This window comes from Tenrec ecaudatus, chromosome 7 (assembly GCF_050624435.1).
Source record: "Tenrec ecaudatus isolate mTenEca1 chromosome 7, mTenEca1.hap1, whole genome shotgun sequence".
Classification (NCBI taxonomy): domain Eukaryota; kingdom Metazoa; phylum Chordata; class Mammalia; order Afrosoricida; family Tenrecidae; genus Tenrec; species Tenrec ecaudatus.
The window spans coordinates 97,875,756-97,894,411 of NC_134536.1; the positions used below are offsets into that span (position 1 = coordinate 97,875,756).

Sequence of the window (18,656 nt, forward strand, 5' to 3'; positions counted from 1 at the left end):
TGGGGTCTTAAAGGCTTGAAGATAAACAAGCTGTCATCTAGCTCAGAAGCAATAAAGCCCACATGGAAGAAGCACACCGGCCTGTGTGATCACGAGGTGTTGAAGGGATCAGGCATCTAAGAACAAAAACTCACATCATTGTAAATGAGGGTGAGTACAGAATGGAGAACCAAAGCCCATGTGTAGGCAACTGGACACCCTCTTACAGAAGGCTTGCGGGAGCATACAAGACAGTCAGGGGTCAGTGTAGCAACGATGAAACATACAACTTTCCTCTAATTTTTAAATGCTTCCTCCCTCACCCCCTCCCCACTATCATGATCCCAATTCTACCTTACAAACCTAGCTAGACCAGAAGATGTGCACTAGTACAGATAGGGAATCCCAGACAGATGATCTCTTTAGGACCAGTGGTGAGAGTGCGGGAGGAGGGTGGAGGGAAGGTGAGGTGGAAAAGGGGAACCAATTACAGGGATCTACATATAACCTTCTCCCTGGGGAATGGACAACAGAAAAAATAGGTGAAGGGAGACATCGGGCAGTGTAAGATATAACAAAATAATAATTTATTAATTATTAAGGGTTCATTATGGAGGGGGTCAGGGGTGGGAGGGGGAAATGAGGAGCTGATACCAAGGGCTCAAGTAGAAAGCAAATGTTTTGAGAATGGAGATGGCAACAAATGTGCCTGACACAATGGATGGATGTATGGATTGTGATAAGAGTTGTATGAGCCCCAATAACATGGTTTAAAAAAAGAAAAGAATTCATCACTCTGATTTGCACTATATCAAAATGGAAGCTTTGACACCAGGAAGAGTGTCCACGTAACATAAAGATTATTGTATACTTGTATTAAAACATCTTCAAATAATCGATAGCTTTGAACATTCTATGTAAATATTGCCAGTTTAGTCATTTCATAGCTATTAAAGATTTTCTGCATTACAAAGAAAGTTTTACTCAACAGATTTAAATATAAATCTTTTCAAATCGCTGTTAGAGTTTTTTTCAAAATAGATTCTGAAATCATAGTATTAATTTTTAAGACTCTTAATAAAAATTGCCAGATTTATTTTCCAAAAACTATGTTATAATTTAATTAGCTCACCACTCATAATGACCAAAACCTGTCACATGGTACTCTGGCCAATATTGAATGCTACTCTGTGATTTAATGTTTGCCAAAGAGGAAAGAAAATGTATTGTTGCTCTTGTTGTTTAGGCTCATTTTTGCTCAGTGCTTGAAATTTCTCTTGTCCACATTTTTCTCTTATAGTTTTGCTTTTTCCCCATAAAATTATAAAAATACTTAAAATGCATGCACTTGATATGTATAAGATAAACTATTACTCATTTGGAGCAGTGTGTTCCACAATTTTTTATTTGATTTTTAATTAGGTAAATAATACTATAAGAAATAAAGTTATGATTACTTAAAATCTAAAAAGAAAAAGTGGAAATTTTTATACAAAATATTATTTTCCTTTTTCTTTATTTACCACCCAGCTTCCGAGAAAGCGGGGTGGCTACTGTACATGACTGCATAACTTCTGTGGGCACAGTCAAGTCGGAGCATGCACTGTTATCCAGTCCAGGAGGGAGAAGAGGCTCCATCAGGAAGCACCCTGTTTTCAGCCCTGCTGCCACAGCAGGCTGAAGATTAGACTGCTAACTTCAGGGTCAGAGGTCCAAACCCACGGCTGCTCTGTGGGAGAAAGAGGAGGCTGTCTCCTCCCATAAAGATTTATAGTCTTAGAAACCCAGTGAAGCAGTTCTATTTTATCCTCACGATTGTGATGAGTCAGAATCGACTCACTGGTGGTAGTTTGGTTTTACCACTAGTTGAGTTCTGTCTTTCATTGTATTTTCCTTTGTGTATCCTTGTCTTTCAGCTTCCCCGGTAATAATTTCACTATGACAGACCATAGTATTATTTCAGTCCATTTTTTATGGAATTAAAAGAAAAGTATGCAGATCTCAGAATCATCGGAGTACCTGAATCTGTCAAACCCCAAACTCCAGGCCTGTTCTGTGCCTGTGTAGCCCCTGTGATTGAGACCAGTGAGACAGCCCTGCTGCTTCCTAGATCAGAGGGCTAGGAGAAAGGCCCCCTGTGACCTTTTCTCATCCAAGGCAAGAATAGAAGAGTGCTTCTATTCTTAGCCATCCAAGGTGTAACTGCACAGGTGGCCTAAATATGCCACTCCTTATGAAAGGGATTTCAAACTCTCTAATTTCAAAAGGATGTTCAACCATAAGTCAGTCATCTCATTAAATTATTATAGGTTTTTCTCTTAAAAGGATTAAATTAAGTAATATTTCCGAATTTGTAGGCTATTTTGTCTAATTCAATCCTCACTAAAGAGTATTTGTAAAGTCAAGGATATGGTACAGTCTTCGGGATGCACTAAGAATGTCTTTGTGTACGATTCCACAGAGAACGGGGTCATAAAACGACAATGTCCCCAAGGAACATAGATAGGTATCTCAATGGAGCTTTGATACTTAGTTTCTCAGGAAAATTCAGAACCATTTCTAAGTTAAGAGGAGCTTTATCCAAAAGGCACCGGAGCCATCACAGTCTACTTCTTGAAGCAAGGTCAATAAATATTGCACATTATAACCATTTACCTGTGGTTTGTAATAATGGAAGTCATTTTGTTCCTAACTCAGGGAAGAGAAACTGAATTTGATCATGTATTTGGGGATTCACTGGAGCAGAAAGTCGAGCTCAGCATCACTCTGGCAAGTGAGAGGTTCAAGGAGGACCTCACGAATTCCCAGTGTCGGTATTACCATGAGATAGCAGCCAAGACTCAATTACAGGTAAGTGAATACACCCCAAACAACCACAGAATCTGGGGCCAAAGGTATATGCATACATTTTCCAGGATCTTATAACCTGGCAATTATTTGTAAAATCATTACAAAACAAGCAAAAACTACCGTGGGTTCCAAAATGTTAAGGCAGAAAAATCTCTGAGAAATTTCTCACCAATTTTTCATTTTTTTAAAAATCACTTACATTTCTATTTTCTTCAAATATCAGTACATTTCGTATCTCATTTACCAACCACTGGGTTCATGCTCTATACGTTTAAGATGAGCATGTAGGCTCCAAACAAAGAACACACTGAATTGAAATATTTAACCCACAATGGAATTTGAAATTCATAACATTTATCTTTGCTAACATCTCCATGGTTGCGGCTTGATGTCATTTAAATGCATGACAATATTTCCTGGGTAACTGGCAGGCCGTTGTATTATCCGTGCCATCAATTGCCAAGCAAAGGGACTTTCTCAAGTTGTCTTTTCATTGCAGAAGGGCCGTGGGGAAGAGATGAGCCAGTCAGGGTGCACAGTAGCAACGATGAAACATACCATTTTCCTCTAGTTCTTGAATGCTTCCTCCCCCCACTATCATGATCCCAATTCTACCTTACAAATCTGGCTGGACCGGAGGATGTATACTGGCTCATATAGGAACTGGAAAACACAGGGAATCCAGGACAGATGATCCCTTCAGGACCACTTGTGGGAGTGGCGATACCTTGAGGGTAGAGGGAAGGTGAGAGAGAAGGGGGAAACAGATTACAAGGATCTACATATAACCTCCTCCCTGGGGGACAGATAGCGGAGAAGTGGGTGAAGGGAGACTTTGGATGGTGTAAGATATGACAAAATGATAATAATTTATAAATTATCAAGGGTTCATGGGGGACGGGGATGGGGGAGAGGGGAAGGAGGGGAGAAATAAGGAGCTGATGCCAAGGGCTCAAGTAGAAAGCAAATGTTTTCAGAATTAAGAGGGAAACAAATGTACAAAAGTGCTGGACACAACGGATGGATGGATGGATTGTGATGAGCTGTACAAGCCCCCAATGAAATGATTTTTTTTTAAAAGATGTCTTTTCAATCCCAGACCATCATAATGTCAGCCAGTCCCTGATCAAAGTGAAATGCAGCATAACTCATTGTGGTTGCAGCACGTATGAACATGGTGGTGTGCTGAGCCCCTTGCCTTCCTTTCTAGCCTCATTTCCCACGGCTTTCTTCCCATCCCCTCCATTGCATTCTATGTTCCAGAACTACAGGTCACGTGCCAGTGTGTCCTCACAGCTATCCTGTGCATAAGTTACCTCCTATGTCTGGAATGTCCTCCCCCAATGTCATTATGAAATTTCATCATGGAAAGTTCCCCGTCCATTGTGAGTTGGATGCCACTCCCCTTGAGCTCTACTAACCCCCGGTATCCACTGGGGTGGCCACCTTATCACCCTGTCTCCCTCCCCCTCCCTCCTCAGCCACCACTAGCTTGTGAGTTTCTCTTTGAAGGCAGACCCCCGCTTCTTTCATCTACAGAGCACTACCTACCAAGCACAGACCATGGGGTGCAGTTAACAACCCATAATTGAATGTGGAATTGAACCAGCCAGGCACAGGAAGTACCAGGGAATTATCATTTAGAAAACATTGACTTGCTGTTCAAGGTAATAGAAAATTGGTAATGGGAAATGGAAGTAGTTATAGAGCTTATTAATGTAATTGATCTCACTAAATTGTTACATGTGAAATTTTTCAGTGGGCAAATGTGTGTGTATATATGTATGATCATCAAAAGATAAATTAAAATTTTATTATTTTGGAAGTAGACGCATCTGTGAAATTGCATAACTGTGAATTATATTCTGGGCAGCATGGATGCCTATGCCTTTTACTCATCATGACCAAGAAACAAATCATTTCCTACTCCTCCTACTTCTCCATCACGAGCAGTCAATGTTTTCTGTCTCTCAAATGGAGGAGAGATGCATGATGGAAATTTCCTAACCACCAGCCCCTCTTTGTAGCAGCTTTCAGTCAATAAAGCATAAAGAATACTCTCTACTCCTCACCCACCTTCAAAACAAAGCATCAGCATGGGATGGTTATGAAGCAGAGAAATACTAAGACATGGGCTATTGAATAGAGTAAATTTTAAAGTAATGTGTTGACTTTTCCATTTGTTCTTTGAAACATGTTTTTGAAACACCTTAGCATTCAACCCAATTTTCAGAAGGCTATGGATGACCATGGGAGGTCAAACTCCACCAGCAGGGTCTCTACCTAGATGCAGCCTCTGATGGATCCCCTCTGACTAGAGCTGAGGGGCGGGAATAACCTGGCTATCAGACAGAGACTACTGTAAACTTGACTGTGGCAGATGGAATTAGGTTATACTACGGTACCTACTCATAAAATCTCCCACTTGACCTATTTTGGATTCATTCTAGTTTTCAATATTTCCTACATTTTGTTTTTCTGCACAAAGGTTCTGCACATTAGTTTATTTTAGTATTGTCGCAGGGTTTTCTCTTTTTTAAATATAGTTGCTGCTTTTGTTCTTGGTTTGTTGTTTTTGCTTTTTCATGATTTGGGGGGGGGGGGTCTGTTTTACAGCATATGAACCACAGGATTGGAAGGTATAGAGAGACAGGAATTGGTGTATGGCTTCGTGGGGACACTGGGTTGGAGGGAAAGGAGGAGCAAATACTGATTACGGGAATGTGGAGGGTGCTTTAGAATTGACTGGGGTGACGTATGCCCAACTCCTTTTAAACAGGACTGAATGGCTGCAGTGGATGATATGTGATGTATATGTCACAATAATATGATTGGGGGGAAAGAGGCGGCATTTAAGAAACTATAGAGGAGAGAATCTCTGAGAAAGTAATGAAGGGACAGCCTTCAATGGAATTCACAATCTCACTGTGCTTCAAACCTTTTTACTGTGATAGCACGGTATGATATTTGAAGTATATGCTAACAAAACCATTTTAAATAAAACCTTGGGATTCAGTCAATTAGAGAATTTTCAAATATTGAATAATTGGCTATGTTATCTTCACTTACTATTAGTTTTCTACTCACCCCAAACCTCCTCATGTGGAATCATGCAAATAAATTACTTTCTGCTTCGTTTTTGTTTTTTTAAGTCAGCGTTCTGGTGTTCCTTCTGGAAGCCCCTGGGTGCTGAAAACAATTACATGCTGGGCTACTAATGAAAGGTTACGGGTTCAAGTTCACTCAGAAATGCCTCAAAAGAAAGAGCTGGTGGTTTACTTTCAAAAAATATATCAGCTCCTGAAAACACTGTGGAGCAGAGTTCTAGTCCGACACACATGGGCTGCCCACAAGTTGAAATCAGCTCACTTAGCAGCTATTTGGTTGTTTGCTGCTGCTGTGGTGGTGCGATCCGGTTTCGGTTAAGAACTGGCCATGTGAATCTAGGAATTACTTACTTTCCCTGGCCTGAACTTTCCCACTTAGCAATTCAAGATAAGCTCAAGGTCCCTTTCCAAGTCTATGACGCGGTGTGTAGTGATAAAGGCTACCACTGTTATGAATATCTTATGTGTATCCATTTCATTTTCACATATCCTATAAGTTCAACAGTATAATTTCTCCTTCTTTCCAAGCGAGGAAACTAAGACACAAGGAAATTGATTAACATGCTCAAGGATGGTGTCCCTATGAACTCCAAACCAAACTGACTGCTCTCGAGTTCATCCTGACTCACAGCGACCCCTAGGAAAGGACGGAACTTCCCCCTTGGGTGTCAGGCCTAGCAGAAAGTCAGACTTTGGCTGCCTGGTACCCAGGATATCTTCTTTGTAACAGGTTTATTGATATATAATTCACATCCCATACAACTCAGTGGTTTAAATGTGCTAAAAAGAGGTGCAATCATCACCACAAGCAATTTTAAAACAATTTCTTAATTCTTGTACTCATGATGTTCAGCTCCCCACTAGCCCACACTCTCCCCAGCCATGACCCTGAGAAACTATGAACCTAGTTACTGCCTCTATATAAACCTACCTTGGATATCATAAAAAGGAAAACAGACACACACAAAAACCCAACAACAATCGAATAAAACAGAAAAACCTCAAAGCAAGCAGTAATAAAAAGTAGAAAAAAAACTTTAAATAGGTAAAAAGAGCAAATGGAGTTCAATTTTAACCTGATTTTATCTGAATTAATCCATTTCCCAATGCACTCTTCTGATGGCAAAGCTATTCCTAGTCTTGGTCAAGGTCAGAAGGGCATTCTCCAGTGGATTAATCCACATGAGGGCTCTGCCAATGGATTGCGGACGTTCACTGTCATGCATAGCCTTCGACAAAGCCGAAGCTCAGAATGGAAACTCGAATAAACTTAGTTCCCTCCTGCAGTCTTGGATCTTATTGTTTACAATCCTTGGGTTACACGGGCTAGTCTGCTTCTTTCCATGTGGCCTTAGCTGGCGTTCACTTAGATGCTGCTCGTTTTACTGTGTTAGCCCCGGTTGTCTAAAGAAACAAATCCAATGACACTCACTGATGTAGAGGAAAGAGTTTTATATCAACAAGAAGGCATCCCAGCCCAACCCAACTCAGGTCCATAAGGCCCTCTTCGGGATTACATAGCCACATGCAACGATGCCAAAAGCTTACGGCGGAATGCAGGAAGATCATAGACTGGAGTGGATCCACGGTTGGCAGAAACTTGGCAGGGAGCCCCGAGGACCATCAGCAGAGTCTCAACAAATAGGAAAGCTAAGGGGCAGAGAGAGGGAGTTTCTCAGTCACCCCCATCACTTGAAAGCACGTTACACCCCCAAGGAGACATGCACTATCAGGCTGTGCCCTGAGTGACAGACTGGATTCCACCCTACACTTTAATCGCCTAACTACCACAAGATCCAGACACCAGTCTTTCTGCTAGGCTGGAACATCTACTGTCTTCACCACACTATGCAATGGCACCCTATCCTCAGAGATCTCTTCATGAGGGCAAGCATCGAGGAGGGCCATGTCATGAGAACTAAGTGTTCTTAAATTAGGGCTATGATTCAATGTGGGCTCAAAATCCATGCACATCACTATGGTTTATGGGTGTCCCTGGTCCACTTTTGAGACATTAGTATGCTGGGGGCGGGGGGAGATTAGAAATCATCCCTATGGGACATATAGGAATTCTATTGATAGTATCATTAATTTAACCAATAGGGAACCCAGATGCTCAGCCACAATTCTGTGCTTCCTATCTGCCTCAAAAAAATATTTATAAAATTTATTTATTTTTTAATCGTCATCAAATGAGATGCCCTGAAGAGTGTGTATTGCCCAGTGTTGTTCCAAAGACACACCCCATCAGCCCTACCAGGTCCATGTGCACAGTCTGGCGTTGGGGAGAAGGAGCCCTTCTGGCCCAGCACTGTGTCCCCTTTCCAGGCTCCTGACTCAGCTGCTGAGACCACCCAAAGGCCTCTCCGGCCCTCACAGGCTGCTGTCAGATAACCACTCCACCCCACCACAGCCCAACGCCTGCATTAGCAAAGTCATTCCGGCCTAATCAGAAATTAATGGGCAGTGCTTTGCAGTAATTTAATTTCCACAGTAAACCTAATGAGCAATTTAATACAGATGTCAAAAGGAATGGCTTAGTTGTTGTCTGAATGCTTTTTCCTGTACACACATTCATGTGAACTCAACTCGGCTGCCTTTTTATAGCTCTGTTTAACATACATCCCAGCAGAATCAGGTAGACTCTGTGCATTTAGCATTATTAATAAGGGTAACTGGGCACTTAATTAGCAATTTAATGCTTGGTGCTCCATGATTGGAAGATCCCAGAAGATTATTTAGCAGAATTACCTGAAGGCCTTTGTCGTCTCCTCCCCGGAAGTCTTCTGCACCCTCCTAAGCAAAGCTTATTCTTAATCAATCTCAACTGGGTTCACAAAGAGGGCATGGGCACATGCGATAAATTCCTTCTGCTCTTAGCCAGGGCCATGGTCCACTCCTGGAGGGGAGTAAGCGAGAGAGCACTCCCATGCCGCTGTCCCTGCTGTCGCGGTGCGTTTGCATGGGGGTCATTTTGTGCTCCATCGAATGTTAGCGTCTATGTAACAATATTTCTGCACAAGAAAGAGGGACGGTTCTGGTTCTGAATGGTCCTGCTCCAGAGACCTCTGTCCATGCTGAAACTTTAATCCCTATGACTCTAAAGCTATTTGTCACCGGAGACCAGAGCTGAACTGAAGCAAGCACACAGTGCTGCCCACCTGCTCCTATTAAAAAGATAGGATCCTGGTACCAAGGCTCAAATAGAATGTAAATGTTTAGAAAATGATAATGGCAACATATGTACAAGTATACTTGATACAATTGATGTATGGAATGCTATAAAAGCTGTAAGAGCCCACAATAAAGTGATTTTTAAAAGAGAGGGACTCTGGGGCAGAACAGGGAAAGACGATGCTTTCTATTCGTGTAAGGAGTTAGTCTGGGAATCTGCATGGACAGTTCTCCCCTGGTTCTATAGGGTTCTGTGCAATCGACTCGAAGGCAGTGAATTTGGAGTTTGGGGTGTGGAACCTAACCACCTGGTTCAGAGACTGAAGAGAGGGCATAACCCAGGATCCCGGTCCCCACATCTTTACGCACATCCTTACCTAGTCTTTCTTTGCTGGGTCTTTGATAAAAAGGGTCAGGGGGAGGAGATGAGCCAGTCGGGGTGCAGTGTAGCAACAATGAAACATACAACTTCCCGCCAGTCCCTAAATGCTTCCTCCCCCATCCCCACCCCCCACTATCATGATCCCAAGTCTACCTTACAAATCCTGCTAGACCAGAGGATGTACACTGGTACAGATAGAAACTGGAAACACAGGGAATCCAGGAGAGATGATCCCTTCAGGACCAGTGGTGAGAGTGGTGATACCAGGAGGGTGGAGGGGAGGGGAGGTGGGGTAGAGAGAGGGAACACATTACAGCGATCTACATATAACCTCCTCCCTGGGAGATGGACAACAGAAAAGTTGGTTAAGGGAGACGTCGGACAGTGTAAGATATGACAAAATAATAATTTATAAATTATCAAGGGCTCATGAGCGAGGGGAGCGGGGAGGGAGGAGGGGAAATGAGGAGCTGATGCCAGGACCTTAAGTGGAGAGCAAATGTTTTGAGAATGATGAGGGCAACAAATGTACAAATGTGCTTGTCAGAATGGATGGATGTATGGATTGTGGTAAGAGTTGTATGAGGCCCCAGTAAAATGATCTTAATAAAATGAAGAATGTATTAGAACGTGGATTGTTGCAGATGCAGTCAGGTTAGAACGTAATACCCTATCATTGATCTCCCTTATGATCCATTTAATTTGTTCTGGTTTTTAATATTGTCTGCTTTTTCTATTGAGATATTTATCTGTTTTTGCTTTGTTATTCTTACTAGTTTTTGTTTGTTTCTTTTTAATGCTTTTCTGTATACGAAACCCAGAAGAGCATTTGGATTAATAGTTCCTTGAGGGTATGGTAGGGAAGGTTAGGGGGAATTGGGGAGCTACTAATAATGAGTACAAGAACAAAAAATTCTAAAAGAGATTATGATGATGATTGTACAACTCTTCTTGATGTGATTGAACTATTTAATTATATGATATATGAACTATATGTCAATAAAACTGTTGGAAACCAACAAAAAAGTTACAGTCTTAGAAATGCACAGGGCAGTTCTACCCAGTCCTGTAGGACTCCTCTGAGTTGGAATCTACTCCTTAGCAGTGAGTAAAGCAATGATGCCAAGCTAGGAGAATTATGCTTACATATCTGAGTGTTGGGCTTGGCTTACTGCTAGCACAATAGCAGGATTACTCTTTTCAACGTGCCTGTTTATTAAATGTTTCTTGCTACATACTAATTGTATTTTAAAACTCCAATTATAAAAGGAAATATGCTTATAAAGATTATGGAATTTTTTTAAAAGGTTAACCAACGTCTTGTTCTGTTCCTGCTAGATCCCATGCTGTTTTTCAAGTGCCACGGAGTAGAATACGCTTTTACGCAAAGTCCAATGGTTCCATCAGGTTCACAAAGGCTAATTTGTCAAAAGTAATCACCAGACTTTTCTAGCCAGGCAGCTCTCAGGGAATTCCCCTTCGGATGGCAGCAGAAACGTTTACACCACCAGGGATTCCTTGCCCTATGCCAGGCCCTTTTGCTTTTATATTTATTTTATTTGTTATTGTCATGGAGAATAGACATCACAAAATGTCACCAGCCCCGGACTGCTCGATGGATGAATGACTTGCTTCAAGGTGGGCGATTATTCTCATCTGACTTTTTCTGAAGGGTTTCTCCCACAAGGAGATAAACTCACTGCCCCTGAAGTTCACTTTGATCCCATATAGATAGCTTTGTTACGGTTAGGTGTTGTCTAGTCAGTTCCGACTGGTGGAAACCCATGTGCAATGGAAGGCAGCATAACCCAGCCATGCGCCTCAGACTCACGTCTACATGGAAGCCCACTGATGCAGTCACACTGACAACCCATCTCGGTGGAGGCTTCTTGTTGCTTACACTCCACCAACCGTGCAGTCCTTCTCTAAGCTGGTCCCTCTGGGTAACAAGTCTGTGACACAAAATACACGAGATAACTCAGTTCGAAGGATCGGCTGACTCTGCTTCCAAGACAGACATGTGTGTTCTTCTGGCAGCTGTGGCAATTTCAAGAGTCTTCTCTAATACCACGCATCAAATGTGTCAACTCTGCTGGTCTCTTTCTTGGGCACTGCTCAGCTTTCGCATGCATAGCAAGAGAATCTGCATGACTTGGATCAGGCACATTTTTTTTTCAGGGCAGTGTATACACTTTATTTAGACACAATTTTATTTTTTTAATCATTTTATTGGGGGTTCATGCAACTCTTATTAATATCCATACATACATCCATTGTGTCAAGCACTTAAGTACATTTGTTTCCGTCATCATTCTCAAAACATTTGCTTTCCACTTGAGCCCTTGGCATCAGCTCCTCATTTTCCCCTCCCTCCCCGCTTTCCCTCCCCCATGAACCCTTGATAATTTATAAACTATCATTATTTTGTCATATCTTACAGCATCTGATATCACCCTCCACCCACTTCTCCTTTGTCCTTCCCCCAGGGAGGGGGTTAGATGTAGAACCTTGTAATTGATTCCCCCTTTCTACCCCACCTTCCCTCCACCCTCTAGGTATTCACCACTCTCACCACTGGTCCTGAAGGGATCATCTCTCCTGGATTCCCTGTGTTTCCAATTCCTATCTGTACCAGTGTACATCCTCTGGTCTAGCTAGATTTGGAAGATAGAATTGGGATCGTGATAGGGGGCTCAGGGGGAAGCATTCAGGAACTAGAGGAAAAGTGTATGTTTCATCATTGCTACACTTCACCCTGACTGGCTCATTTCCTCCCCACGGCCCTTCTGCAAGGGGATGTACAATTGCCCACAGATGGGCCCTGGGACCCCACTCCACACTCCCCCTCATTCACAGTGCTATGATTTTATTTTTTTTTTGGTCTTTGATGCCTGATACCTGATCCCTTCGACACCTCGTGATCTCACAGGCTGGTGTGCTTCTTCCATGTGGACTTTGTTTTTTCTCAGTTAGATGGCCACTTGTTTATCTTCAAGCCAAAGGATCCCAGATGCTATGTCTTTTGATAGCTGGGCACCATCAGCTTTCTCCACCACATTTGCTTATGCACACATTTTTCTTCAGCAAGAGTGGCATATTTGTTTCTCAACACTTTAAAGGGTTTGGGGGTTTGTTTTTTTTTAAAGATTGTGCAATGAAATATGTGGTTTGATTTCTTGACTGCTGCTTTATGGGCATTAATTGTGGATCCAAGTAAAATAAAATACTTGATAACATCGGTATTTTTTCATTTATCATGACATTTATGGTTCCAGTTGTGAGGAATATTTTGTTGTTGTTTCTTTATGTTGAGGTGTAAACCACACTGAATACTATAATATTTGATCTTATCATTGGTAATAAATAGATCTTAGCACTTTTAATTGAGAGTTATTGCATAAATTCAATCTTATTCTATAAGTGTTGTCCCAGTTTGGCTAACAAGACTGAGATTCAGAGGAGTTAAACAACATACTAAAGATCCTACCATGGGACACAATTGCTGAAGACAAAATGGGTACATAAGCAAATGTGGTGAAAAAAGCTGATGGTACCCAACTGTCAAAAACTCTAGCATCTGGGGTCTTCGAGGCTTGCAGACAAACAATTGGCCATCTAGCTGAGAAGCAACAAAGTCCACATGGAAGAAGCACACCAGACTGTGTGATCATGAGGTGCCAATGGGATTAGGTATGAGGCATCAAAGATCCAGCACAAAAAAAAATCATGTCAGTATGAATGAGGGGGAGTGCAGAAAGTGGACATCCCCTTTCAGAGGATCACAAGGAAAAGACAGGCCAGTCAGGGTGCAGTATAGCACCAGTGAAACATACAACTCTCCTCTAGTCTAGTTCTTTAATGCTTCCTCTCCCCCACTATCATGATTCCAATTTTAAATTACAAATCTGGCTAGACCAGAGCATGTACACAAATACACATAAGATCTGGAAACACACGGAATCCAGGCCAGGTAAACCCCTCAGGACCAATAATGAGTAAGGGGAATGTAGGGAAAGAAAGGGGAAGTCAATCACAATGATCTACATAGAACCCTCTTCCTGGGGGATGGACAACAGAAAAGTGGGTGAAGGGAGACATCAGTCAGTGTAAGACATGAAAAAATAATCATAATTTATAAATTATCAAGAGTTCATGAGGGAGGAAGGGGGGATAGGGGGTGGAAAAATGAGGAGCTGATACCATGGGCTCAAGTAGAAAGAAAATATTTTGAAAATTATGATGGCAACAAATGTGCTTGACACAATGGATGTATGCATGGATTGTGAAAGGAGCTGTATGAGCCCCCAATAAAATGATTTTTTTTTAATCCTGCCACAGCGTTTAACAGAAACAAGATTTTAAACCCAGGTCAATTCAAGTATCTCATTATTACTCAAATCTAAGCTACTTTCTTCACTGCAGTATACATTCAAGGAATAAAAATTACTATTTTTTAAAACTTTGTACAAGAAAATATACTTTAAAGATAGTCTTTCTGGGGGATAAAATTCTATGATGCACTCCAGAGCCCAACCTAAGTGATTTGGAGATTACCTACATCACTGCTCCACTTGGCGTGGCTACTGTGGATTTGGCAGTAATTATAGGTACAGTAACAACATGTCGTCTGTTGATGAGTTTAGAGACTGAAAGATGCCTTCAACATTATTTAAAACAATGTTTTCTAAGCTCTAAGATTTTGGTAGCCTTTACTCCATACAGGGAGGGAGATAAAGATGAATAATTGAGAAATGGCCCCTTCACTCAAGAAGTATTATCTCAATGAGAGAAACTGTCATATACTCAGAGACTACTATATGGGATTTAGTGCAGTAAGTGCCTTATAAATAGCCACCAGACATTGTGAGAAATCATCTCAGAAGATAAGTCCCTCAGGTCAGAAGACATTCAAAACATGACTGAGATCAAGAGCTGCCTTCTACAGCGGATGGACATTGGGCCTCCACTCAAGCACTTACTCAATGCATTAACACATTGTTCTATTAAATTGGCATTCCAGGATGTACACCTTCTTGACACGATTCCTGAAGAAAAATGTGTGCATAAGCAAATGTGGTGAAGAAAGCTGACGGTGCCCGGTTATCAAAAAATATAGCATCTGGGATCTTAAAATCTTGAAGGTAAACAAGTGGCCATCTAGCTGAAAAGCATCAAAGCTCACATGGAAGAAACATACCAGCCTGTCTGACCACGAGGTGTAGAAGAGACCAGTTATCAGACATCAAAGAACTAAAAATCATATCAATGGGTGCCCACCTCCCTGATATGATCAATGAAGACAAACATGTGCGTAAGCAAATGTGGTGAAGAAAGCTGATGGTGCCCAGCTATCAAAAGATAGCGTCTGGGGTCTTAAAGGCTCAAAGATAAACAAGTGGTCATCTAGTTCAGAAGCAACAAAGCCCACATGGAAGAAACATACCAGCCTGTGTGATCACGAACTGTCGAAGGGATCAGGTATCAAGCATCAAGGAACAACAAATCATATCATTGTAAATGTGGGTGAGTGCAGAGTGGAGATTCATAGTGCATTGGCAGCCAACCGGACACCCCTTTACTGAAGGGTTGTTGGGAGGAGATGAGCCAGTCAGGGTGCAGGGTAGCAATGATGAAACATATAATTTTCCTCTAGTTCTTAAATGTTTCACCCCCACCCCACTATCATGATCCCAATTCTACCTTACAAATCTGGCTAGACCAGAGGATGCACATAGGCACAGATAGCAACTGGAAACACAGCAAATCCAGGACAGATGACTCCTTCAGGACCAGTGGTGAGAGTTGTGATGCCTGGAGGGTGGAGAGAATGTGGGGTAGAAAGGGGGAACTGATTACAAGAATCTATGTATAGCCTCCTCCCTGGGGGGTGGACAGCAGAGAATAAGGCAGAGGGAGATATTGGGCAGTGTTACATATAATAATAATAATTTATGAATGATGAAGGGTTCATGAGGTAGGGGAGAGTGGAGAGAGAGGGGGAAATGAGCAGCAGATATTAAGGGCTCAAGTAGAAGACAAATGTTTTGAGAATGATGATGGCAACAAATGTACATATGTTCTTGACACAATGGATGTATGTATGGATTATGATAAGAATTGTACGAGCTCCCAATAAAATGATTTTTTAAGCTGCCTTCTAAAAGTAGAGTTGGCCATAACGACACAAAGTAAAGCCTTCAGGAGTAAAAGTTGGGGCCCTACATTGGCTGATGTGACACCACCAAACAAGAACAGCTACAAGCATCTATGACTAATGTACAAAGTATGAACCTAGGAAAATTGGAAGTTGTCAAGAATGGAACATATCAAGATCATTACTCCAGCCATCAGTGAGCTGAAATGGACTGGTATTGGCCATGTAATCAGGCAGTCATATAGCTTACTATGCTGGGAATGATAGATTGAAGAAGAATGGCATTGCATTGACCATCAAAAAGGGCATTCTGAGATCTTGAAATACAATGCTGTCTGTGATAGGGTAATATCTATCCATATACAAGGAAATGTAGTCAATACAACTATTATTCAAATTTATACACCAGTCAAAAAAGCCAGTGGTGCAGAAACTGAAAATTTTTACTAACATCTTCATTCTGAAATTGATTTTTTTTAATCAGTCAAGATGCATTGATAATTACGGACAGTTGGGATGCAAAAGTTTGAAACAAAGATGGTCGTGGTGTTGGAAACAAACAGATAGCAAGATAAAATTTTGCAAAACCAACGACTTCATCACAAAGACTTTTTTTCAAAAACACAAATGGCAAATGTACACACAGACTTCTCTACATGGAATACACAGAAATCAAACTGACTACATATGTGGAAAGAGATGACAGAGAAGCTTAATATCAGGAGCTAAACCCAATCCAGAGACTGACTGGAACAGACCATCAATTGCTCATATATATGTAAGCTGAGGCTGAAGCTGAAGAAAATCAAAACAAGTCCACAAGAGCAAAATACAACCTTGAGTCTGTCCCACCTGAATTTCTAGAATAGCTCAAGGACAGATTTGACACACTGATCACTAATGAGAGAATATCAGATGTGCTGTGGGATGACGTCATAGATGAAGAAATCAAAGGGTCATTTAAAAAAACAGGAAAGAAAGAAAAGCTCAAAGTTGATGTCAGAAGAGACTCTCAAACTTTTGTTCACAGAGTAGCTAAGACAACGGGAAGAAACTGAAGTGAAAGGGCTGACTGAAAATTACAAAGGGCTGGTCAAGAAGACAAAGTAAATATTATAATGAAAGGTGCAAAGACCTACAGCCAGAAAACTCAGAAAGGAACAACATGCTCAGCATATTTTCAACTGAGAGGAAAAAAATCAAGTTTCAAGATGCAGTGTTGAAAGATGCTACAGACAAAATATTGGATGATGCGGAAAGCATGTCAAGAAGATGGAAAATACACAGTCACTGTGCCTGGAAGAACTAGTCGGCATTCAATCGTGTCAACGGGTAGAATATGATTTTTTAAAATGGTACAGAAGGAACAAGTCCAAGTTTCACGGAAAGCATTGGCTACAGCAATTGATGAAATATCAATTAAAATGTTCCATCAAGCCAATGAAGCATTGGAAGCGCTCACTCATCTAAACTAAGAAACTAGGAAGACTGACAGGGAGCTGCCAAAGGCTCAGGCCAGATTCAGATGAGGACATGGAACATTGCTGATGTCAGAAGGATCTTGATTGAAAGCAGAGAATACCGGAAAATGTGTTTGCATTTCATTGACTATGCAAAGGCATTCACTGCGTGGCTAATAACGAACTATCAATAACCTTGAGGACAATGGGAATTCCAGAACACTTCAATGTGCTTCTTCAGAAACCGTACACGATCAAGAGTCAGTTGAACAAATAAAACAAGGAATTACTGTATGGTTTAAGATCAAGAATGGTGTGCATCAGGACTGTATGCTCTCACGGTGGTTATTCAATCTGTATGCAGAGCAAATCATCAGAAGCGGGGTTACATGAAGGAGAATTCGGTATCAGGGTGTATGCTTATTACCAAGCTGCGACATGCAGATGACACAGCCTTGCCATCAACTTGCTGATGAGAGGACCGCAGCCTTCAGTGTGGATTACAACTGTAAAGAAAACATCCTCACAACTGGGCAGATGGGTCGCATCACCATAAGCAGGGGGAAAAATTGAAGTTGTCAAGAGTTTGTTCTTGCTTGGATCCCCCACCAGTACTCATGGAAGCAGCAGCCAAGAACTCAAAGGATGCACTTCATTAAGTAAATCTGCTGCACAAGACCTCTGAAGAATATTGAAGCACAAGGATTTTACGTTGAGGACTAAGTGTACCTCAAGCAAGCCATGTATGCGTATCAAAGTTGGACACTGAAAAAGGAAGACGGAAGAGGGATTGTTGCATTTGAATTACGATGCTGCCAAAGACTCCTGAATGCACTGTGGACTGCCCAAAGGACAGACAACTCCGTCTGGGAAGAAGCAGTCAGAAGACTCCTTCGAGGCCAGGATGGAGAACGGTCCTCTCATCCCCTCTCACATACGTAGGACATGTAGTCAGGAGAGACCTGTCCCTAGAAAAAGACATCATGCTTAGTAAAGTAGAGGGCCAATGACAAAGAAGGAGCCCTCTGACAAGACGGATGGACACACAGGCTGCAACAATGGGCTCAAACATAGGCTGTGCGGATGGTGCAGAACCGGGCTTTGCGTAGGATCTGGCTTGACAGCAACTAACAACGCCACCATTGTAGTAAGCACTTAGAGTGGTTAGGAGAAGAAGCAACCAAAGCAACCAAAGCAACCTTCGGAGTTACGCAGATAACTTTTAGTAGAGAAGATGTTCATGAAGGAGGTGGTAAGTCAGTGAGCTGAAGGTGAACAGCGGCTGCGTCTTGGGCTAAGGGGAAGGCTGTACAGAGACGTAGGAAAGTAGAGGCGGATGCTGTATTTGGGAGGTTCCCAGGGCTGTTTCAAGTGATTCCAAAGGCCAAGAGTGAAGAGAAGGTCATATGGGAAATGGCAGAGCATTTGGGGTGAGATCAAACCATGGAGGGACTCAATTGCCCTTCTAAAGATTGCCACCACATTCCAGAGGCAGGGTTCTTCAGGGAGTAGCTTGGGTAGCAAATGTTAGACATTGTGATAGCATACCT

General features: G+C 41.9%; 1 protein-coding gene across 1 annotated transcript in view; it reads left to right on the forward strand.

Annotated features, from left to right (window-relative positions):
* IMPG1 (interphotoreceptor matrix proteoglycan 1) overlaps window positions 1-18,656 on the forward strand; it is a gene marked incomplete at its 3' end in the record, with an annotated part of 133,327 nt that overhangs the window by 46,122 nt on the left and 68,549 nt on the right. The window contains 2 exon segments of the mRNA XM_075553758.1: window positions 1,896-1,903; window positions 2,677-2,829. Coding sequence (XP_075409873.1) covers window positions 1,896-1,903; window positions 2,677-2,829 — 161 coding nt within the window.